The 8,699-nt window shown below is 45.8% G+C and overlaps 1 protein-coding gene across 1 annotated transcript; it reads left to right on the top strand.

Moving 5' to 3' along the window:
• The first annotated feature begins 237 nt into the window (after window positions 1-237).
• LOC117818358 (cilia- and flagella-associated protein 157-like) lies at window positions 238-8,101 on the top strand. Its single transcript, XM_034691201.1, has 9 exons — window positions 238-464; window positions 1,058-1,341; window positions 1,622-1,787; window positions 1,866-2,112; window positions 5,437-5,537; window positions 6,411-6,561; window positions 6,781-6,935; window positions 7,131-7,272; window positions 7,970-8,101. Exons 1-9 carry the CDS (start codon window positions 382-384, stop codon window positions 8,027-8,029), a joined length of 1,389 nt encoding a protein of 462 aa, XP_034547092.1. The 5' UTR covers window positions 238-381; the 3' UTR covers window positions 8,030-8,101.
• The last annotated feature ends 598 nt before the right edge of the window (window positions 8,102-8,699 follow it).

Here is an 8,699-nt window from a genome sequence, read left to right as displayed (position 1 = left end):
CGTGAGTTGGGTGATATGTTTTGTTGGTTATGTGACTAAGTAATCCTCAGGCAAGACATGAATGAGCAGACTGATTCAGATTAAGACATATTTAGTCTTCACATAACCTTCTCACAGACACAGCATCCTGCAGGAGTCAGGTCAGGTGTTTTTATAACTAAAAAGAGATTAAAAACAGAACGTTAATGTACTTAACGAGAAAGTGTGGAATTTCCGAGCAGTCCCTGAACGCAGCATTCCCAAGCAACGGCTGTTTCTCAAAGTAAACATTTCCGTTGATTTAATACAGAAAAACATCCTTTAAAGGGATTAAAGGCAGAAAAACAACACAATACAAACAATAAGGGTTAGAATATTCAAGAGGAAGCTTCACACAGCAGTATGGAGGATAATAAAACCTCAGACGACAGAGAGAAGTCTTTATATCTGACTCAAATTCAACACCTGGATAAGAAGCTGGAGAGGTAAGTATGCTAATATTATGCTAACGTTACACTGCAGCCGTTTTGTCTCTGTAGTGGAAGTCACTGCATTATAAACAGACATGACTCTGTAGTGGAAGTCACTGCATTAAACACAGACATGACTCTGTAGTGGAAGTCACTGCATTAAACACAGACATGACTCTGTAGTGGAAGTCACTGCATTAAGAACAGACATGACTCTGTAGTGGAAGTCACTGCATTATAAACAGACATGACTCTGTAGTGGAAGTCACTGCATTAAAATAGACATGACTCTGTAGTGGAAGTCACTGCATTAAAATAGACATGACTCTGTAGTGGAAGTCACTGCATTAAAACACTCATGACTCTGTAGTGGAAGTCACTGCATTAAAACAGACATGACTCTCTAGTGGAAGTCACTGCATTAAAACAGACATGACTCTGTAGTGGAAGTCACTGCATTAAAACAGACATGACTCTGTAGTGGAAGTCACTGCATTAAACACAGACATGACTCTGTAGTGGAAGTCACTGCATTAAAAACAGACATGACTCTGTAGTGGAAGTCACTGCATTAAGAACTCTCTGTACTGTGCCTCTCTCTCTGTCAGGTGTCAGCTGAAATGTGACGAGCTGGAGATGCAGAACAAGTACCTGGTCCACCATTGCAGGCTGCTGGAGGAAGACAAGACAGATATCTGTGAGTACCTGAAACTCTCTGCGACTGAGAAAAAGAAGATGGCCGATGAGCTGGCAGAGAAGCTGGCTGAGAAGCTGGAGACTCAGCGGCAGGCTGAAGAACAGGACCTGAAGGAGCTGAAGCTGCAGCAGAGCCTGGAGACGGAGGAGCTACAGGAGCAGGTCGACAAACTGAAGTCACAGATTAAGACTCACGGTGAGACAACGTGTCTTTGGAGGTCACTGGAACATGAACCTTTTCAAACATTAAGCAGGGGAGAGATACGGTTTGCTATAAGGGAGCTCAGGGGCTCCAGAAAGGTCTATGGTTAGTAACTTTAATGGGACAGGAAGAGTTAAAGTAAGAGTATACACTTCAGACCAGCCCAGGCGTTGTGTTCATCCTCCACAGTTTGCACGCCGGGCTTTGACCTGGAAGCGTTTCAAACATTTCTAATAAATCTTGTGTTCAGCATCCTCTCCTCTTCCCTCACCAGCTGCACGGTCTGAGGAGCAGCGGCAGCAGAAGGAGCAGCTGAAGCAGCAGCTGAAGCAGCAGCTGTGTGACGAAGGGTCTCTGGAGGAGGAGCTGCTCTGTCAGAAAACGGAGCATCAAGCTGTCATCAAGAATCTGAAAGAGGAAATAGAGTCTGAGATATCCAGGTGAGGTCTGTCAGCTTTATACCTGAAGGAAAAAGAGTCCTAAAGTTTCCTCTTATCACATCTCTCTCCTGAACACAGCATGACTGCTGAGAAGGAGAAGTCAGCGGATGATTGGTCTAAGACGAGGATCTTAGAGGTCGTCCAGGAGGAGAAGGTGCAGCACAGAAGGCTGAAGCAGCAGCTGAAACTGATGTTGGAGAACATCAAGGGTCTGGAGGAAGAGAGACTCACAGCGCAGAGAAATAAAATAGTGCTCAGCTGTGTGATAGAAGATCTGAAGGAACAGTCCGCGAAGATGGAGCAGGAGATTCTCACCAGTAAGACGGTAAGAACAGCTTTCAAACAGCAGCACGACACTGACTTAGACCAGATCCGGGTCCGGTTCGCACCCACCGGTTGTGTTTTCAGAACGCAGCACAGAGCAGGACCTCCTGACAGCTGGATTCATGTGACCGAGGTTTTCCTTCCTCCTCCTCTCCTCATCCATGTTGTCTTTCTGGTCCTCTGAAAACCTCTGACCTGTTGACTCCAGGCCTGGCTCCGCTCATCATGACTTTGGTTTGTTGTTGTAGTTAAGTGAAATACGATCTGGTGATAACACAGAGTGTTTTATTCTGAAAATTAACCGGATGTTTTCATTTTGTTTTGGTGAAACCTGACTTCCTGTCCCGCTCCATCTGCTCTGTTGAGATTGATGCGTCGTGCTCCCGCATCCGGGAACAAATAGAAGTCTTGTGTATCTGATCCGGAGGACTCCGACCTGCCGGATCAGAGACGCAGCCAGAACGCAACAGAGCGGATCCAGTGGAAGTTAACACATTGACTAGAATAGAAACCTATCAGATCTGGAGCTGTGGCGGATCGGAGACAGACCGGACACGGATCTGGTGGATTGTAAACATTTCCTCTAACCTCTTGCAGTAAAAGTTTCACATGCATTCTTCCTTATCTCCAGCAGATGTCAGTAAAACTCTGCAGCAACGTTTGCTAATGTTGAGCGCTCAGTCTTCTTCTACATTTCTGCTTCTTTAAACTTATTTTCAGCAGACGTCAGAGAGAGACATTTTAATCACACTCCTGTTGCAACATCATTCTAAAACATTGATATAACTAAAAGGTATTTTGGGGATTTTGATGTAATAATGATGATAACAAAACTAGGGATGTCAACAATGAATGGAGTGTGGATTAATTGATTGTTAAGAACTTATTAGAACACATTTTTTTGTTTTGATTTTCTCTCCCGTGGATCAAACATCATGTGGTCTCATATCTGGTTCAGCTATCAGGGAGCTGTTTGAAGTTTAAAGCATGTTTGGGTGTGAATCAGCTGACTGAAGGTGTTGCTCACAGTGGAGACTGCAGCTGAGTGACAGGTCTCCACGAGAGCTTTCTTTCTCTGCAGCTGGACTGATTCTGACCCGGTTGCGCTCCCTGCTGACACCTGACCGCATTCACCTGCTTATTTATCTCAATAAGAAGGAGTAGACAGAAAACTGGACTCTCTGAGTCTGAAACATGTTTCTGCTCAGCTCCCTTGTTGAAGTCTGAGCCTTCACTTTTATGACTGTGTGTCTGCAGAGATTATGAGCCTGCTCCACATGTTGATATCAGAGTGTTTAACATTTTGAACTCCTCAATACGATCTGGAGCTATTCAATACTGTCAGTTAAATAAAGTGTGTTGTGAAGGGAAATTTGATTTAGGGAAAAAACGCAGTTTACTTTTTTTTAATGATTAATCAGTAATTGATCGTTAAAGCTGCTGTGAGGAACTTTTGTTTTGTATCGATTCTGGCGCCCCCTTGTGGACAAAGTGATACCTCTTATCTCTTGTCCTAAACATGCAAAAGTAGTGTTTTCAACAAAAACTTCATCCTGTTGTCTTTTAACAGTCAACTTTATCAGGGGAATGTGATTCTTTTTCATGAAAACAGCCGGGTTTCCCGGGGTTCCCTCGCGGTCCTCTTGGGGGGGTGGGGGGGTGCGCGGCTGGGGGGGTGTTACTACGGCAGCCATTGGGGTGTCCCTCCATGCCCCCGCGGCCTGGTCCATCCGTCGCAGGGCGTGGGTGGGGGGCGTGGCTGGGGGGAGTGGTCGGGCCGTCTGGGGGGGCAGGGGGGATTGGCCCTGCCGCCTCCGCCCTTCCCCCGCTCCGGCGCGCCGGTTGGTGGGCTCTGGTCCTGGTCCTGCCCGTCTGCCTGGCTGTCTGCTCCTGGTGCCGGGCCCCCTCGGCCCTGGTGGCTCCTTTGGCTCCGTCTTGGGGGGCTGTGGGGGCGGTGTTGTGGGGGGTCTCTTGGGGGGGCTGCGGGATCTCTCCCCCCTCGCCCCCCTTTCCTCCTACTGGGTGACCTGGGGGTCGCCCTGGGTGCTCCGGCGGTACCTGCTTGCTTCCGGTCTGGGTCCTTGGCTCGTCCCCTGGCCTGGGTCTCCCGCGGCGGGTTGGGTCCTTCGGTCTGACTGCTCTCGCGGCCCGGGTGCCGAGCCGTACCGCTCGGCTGATCTGACCCAAGTGGTTTCATCTGCACCAGTGGTGGTCTTGTTACACAAATAGAACACAGCACGGCGGCAACCCTCTGCGACCCAAGCTTCAGTAATGATTGTGGACACTAAGGGTTGCTTAATCATTAGTATCACCACACGGATTCTTTTTGGCATCATGGTGAGATGGTCCCTCTCCATCTAAGTGTGTTAGGTCTCTCTCTCCTTCTCTCTCCCTGTCCCTTTGTATATCCTTATGTAATCTTTCTTTTACTTTCTCTTATATATATATTTTTAGTCCACCTAGGTGTGCACGCCCTCTTTTACAGAACATGATATTAGCTGTCAATAAAAGAGAGGCCAGAGTTCTAAGAGGGATGGTGATGGTCGCATGCACACAGTCACAAGCACAGAAGAAAAAGGTTTTCTTTCTTTTCTTTTGCTGCAAGAATAAATTGCATTAATATTTGACAGTTTGTGACAAACATGACACAAACCAGAAATATATATGCAGACAAGAGAAGAAAAAAAAAAAAAAGAAAAGAAAAAAAAAACAGTCAAATAAAGGCTTTTTCTGAAGTGAGATGTCCATCATCTGGTCTGACACCGACCCCCTCAGGGCGGTTTCAGGCATTAAAAATGATAACAGAGAAGGTGTCAGTGTTGTTGCAAATGGTCTTGTTTGCTATTGAAGGTCATAAAGAGGCATCGGTATCATTTTCAGTCTGTTTCTCAGCCAGTTCAAAACTCATCACAGGGCCTTTAACATTTCCAAAGATCGATCAAGGAAAATAGTTGAAATTTACATCCCTAAACAAAACGCCTTCTCTGAGTCACAAAGTGCATCAAAAACCACATCCAAGAAACATCAAAGATGTGTTGTAATGCAGGACTACAATCTAATGAGCAGAAGAACACAGAATACGTGAATTCTTATTTTAAAGAACGTCTCGTGAAGAGATTTAAAATCAGAGACAGATTTAGCAAATTGATTCTAAGCAAGAAGGTCATTCCAGGTGTTTGGTGCCCGGGCTGCAAAAACTCTGATAGACCTCACTCTAGAGAGAGGAGCAGCTTACACTCGCCATCAGCATCATAATATTATGATAAGCCTTCGTTTTTCAAGGTCAAATAATTCACAAATTGACCCAGCCTCTTCTGTTTTTCAGAAAGGCGAGCATCTGGCAGGGCTGAGCGAGGAGATGAAGAGGACAAAGGAGCGCTGTGTCAGAGTCAGAGAGTCTACTTTGAGCCTGATGAGCGACCTCAGGTAAAGATGTGACTCTGCCGACCACACCTGGAGAGAAATCCAATGACTCCTGTTTTAGTGTTTGTTACTTTCTCTGATAACACAGTGCAGACTGCTGCAGGAGCCTCATTGGTCAACAGAGCCGTCAATCATTACATCACAGCATCTTTATTTAGCATCAAACGACTAATCCAACACTTCAGCTAGAAAGCATGTTTTTGACTTTTATTTTAACTTTATAGTTTGACCCATGTTCCATCTGTTTGCATGGAGGAGGCAGGCTTTATGGCATGTACTGCAGCCAGCCACCAGGGGGAGCTCTAGATGTTTTGGCTTCGTCCAGGGCATCTGTCTTTCCTGTGGATTGATAAATGATTACAGTTTGTCTTTTAGAGTCTGTTTTTCACAGCAACAGTCTGCTATCAAGAAATAACAGACCCCAGATTGTTGTAATAGACCAATCAGATTTGAGTATTCAACACAGCTGTATAATAAGCCCTATTGAACAGGGGTTAATAGATTAAGCTGTAAAAGTTACATTAAAGTGGATTCTCTTTGTTTCCATGAGCTGAAACTCTGACAGTTTGTATCAGCTGACTTCTCTGTGAGCTGATTGGCTGTTGTAACGGTTGGCTTGCCTTTGGTCATAAATCAGCAGCAGTCAACGTCTCAAGTTGAGTTTTAGGACTTTCTGTTGTCAGAAATATCCATTCAGAATGAATCCAGAGGCTCAGACTTACATGTTGAGTCATTTGAGGTGCCAAAATCTCCACCACCTCCTTTAATACAGAATAAATGAACAATATAATCCAGATTACAGGGCGTCAGGGATATGACCACAACACTACTAATCTGCCTCTGAGTTTCACCCCCCACTGTATCTCGTGTTTTCAGTCAACAGCTGGACTCAGCAGAGGAGGAGCACTCTCATAAAACAGCCATGGCCAGTCAGCTGGAGGCGGAGCTAAATGAAGCGAGGATCATAGAGGCTCGGCTGGAGGGTGACATGAAGAAAGCAGTCTTCCTCCTCAGACACATCCTGGAGGTACAAACACGGCTCAGACCGTGGACTGTGTGTAAGAAGTGGATACAGACTCTGGTAACAGAGAGAACCTGAAACCTGTGTTTGGTTAGTGTCCAGCAGGGGGCGACCTGACCTCAAAGAATGAAGGGTCACAGTTACCTCTTTGTTGCCCTGAGACTGCCTCGGTTGAAAAGCGGTAACGTAGAGTCAATGCGACAGTTCAAATAATTTTCTCTGCAGGACTCAGACGAGGCCTCAGAGACTCTGCTGAATCAGGAGCTGCTGAAGGTCCTGAAGAAGAACGCCCCTCAGGGAGCAGACTCCGCCCTCAGGGACTCCATTGAAACAAGAAGTGGGGGACTGACGACGAAGACCTCGGACCCTGAATCAGACAGGTACCTCATCATTTTCCACTGGATCCTGTCTCTGAACCTGTTGCTTGTGCAGGATCAGCTGCAGTAATTCAGGACGTTAATCATTTAAGAATGAAGGAAGTAAAACTGAAAGCTTTCACAAGCTTATCAAAGAGATTTGACTTTGTTAAAAACTGGAGCTGGAGTAAGTAAGAGCCTCCTCTTCTGACTCCACAGAGCGGAGACCCTGAACCTCGCCTCAGATCCTCTGTTCCTGTTGGCCCGCTTCCAGCCCGGAGACCTTGGCGTCATACCTCGACCCAGGTGGAACCTCAGCAGCAGGTGCTCGGTGAACCTGCACCCAGCTGCCTCTCAGCAGGTGGGGTTTCTCTGTGGACCCCCAGTGATCAATCAATCAATCAATCAATCAATCAATCAATCTTTATTTGTATACACCAAATCACAACAAACGTTATCTCAAGACCCTTTTACAAACAGAGCAGGTCTAGACCACTCTATGTCAAATTATGAACAGAGACCCAACTTCAAGACAGGGTAAGACTCAGTGTGACCCCACCTTAATCCACCATGAGCATTACACCTCACAGTATTTAGCTAGTTACAGTGGAGAGGACAAACTTCCTTTAACAGGCAGAAACCTCCAGCAGGACCAGACTCATGTTAGACAGCCATCATGCCTCGACTGAGTTGGGTCTGGAAAGACAGATAGAGGGGAGTAAGAGAGAGAGGTGATAGTGATGAGACGAGTAGTAGAAGCTGTTGCCGCTGGAGTCCAGATCCAGTGCAGGGGCACGTCTACGGCTGCTCAGAGGAGTGATCTGTCTGCAGGGGGCAGCACTGAGTCAGATCAGTGTTTATAGTCTCAAGTGTTAGAAGCCGGAGGGACCTCACACTTCCAATGATGTCATGATATGATAGAAAAGCATCTTCAGATATTTAGGGTGCAATGAAGGCAAACAAAGAGGCGGAGTTTAGAGAGGATCTGAGCCGGTGTCATGTTACAGGTGAATTGATTTAATGAGGTGCAACTGCTGAAAGTGTTTCTGTGTTCACAGAGTGTGTCCACAGACCCTGAGTGTCCACACACAGGAGCCTCCTCCTCTGCAGACTGCTGAACATGACCCATCATCAAACAGGAAGCGAGGTGAACGTCAGGATATTTCAAAATAAAAGTTGTACTCACTTCATTCATGCTGCTGTTCTGGATCTGTTCAAGAAAATACAACCAAACTCAGCGACCTTTCCCTGCAGGTGTAACGTCTCCGGTCTGATCCGGAGCACACAGCTGATTGATTATTTATTGACATGCACATTTATCAGATTTAATGTGAACACAGAGGAGAGAGTTCATGAAGAATGGATTGTGATTGTTGGTGCTGGTGTGTGAATCAGTTGCTAAGACATGGACCGTGTTTGCTCGTTTGAATTGATGCAACCGACACAGATTATTTGAATTAGTTATCCTTAATTTACTCAGAAGTCTGGCGCAGCTTTTTCCAGGAATGACCGAGATGTGATGAACGAATCTTACACGATTTTATAATCCAAGATTTGATCCAACTCCATTACTTTGATCCGATCAGATCACTTTTTTCCGGCTTTTGTGAACCTTTAAAAATAGCAAAAATCAAACAATTACCAATCAATCAATCTTTATTTGTATAGCGCCAAATCACAACAAACGTTATCTCAAGACGCTTTTACAAACAGAGCAGGTCTAGACCACACTATGTCAACTTATGAACAGAGACCCAACACCAAGACAGGATCAGACTCAGTCTGATC

This window comes from Notolabrus celidotus, chromosome 9, assembly GCF_009762535.1.
Source record: "Notolabrus celidotus isolate fNotCel1 chromosome 9, fNotCel1.pri, whole genome shotgun sequence".
Taxonomy (NCBI): domain Eukaryota; kingdom Metazoa; phylum Chordata; class Actinopteri; order Labriformes; family Labridae; genus Notolabrus; species Notolabrus celidotus.
The sequence above is the reverse complement of the archived record's forward strand: the minus strand, read 5'-3'. Positions and strand labels throughout refer to the sequence as shown.

Bases quoted from the DNA above. Each gene is read 5' to 3' on its own strand.
- LOC117818358 (XM_034691201.1), top strand. From the start codon at position 382: ATGGAGGATAATAAAACCTCAGACGACAGAGAGAAGTCTTTATATCTG. The intron at 465-1,057 runs GTAAGTATGCTA...TCTCTCTGTCAG, and splicing joins CTGGATAAGAAGCTGGAGAG to GTGTCAGCTGAAATGTGACG. The intron at 1,342-1,621 runs GTGAGACAACGT...TTCCCTCACCAG, and splicing joins GTCACAGATTAAGACTCACG to CTGCACGGTCTGAGGAGCAG.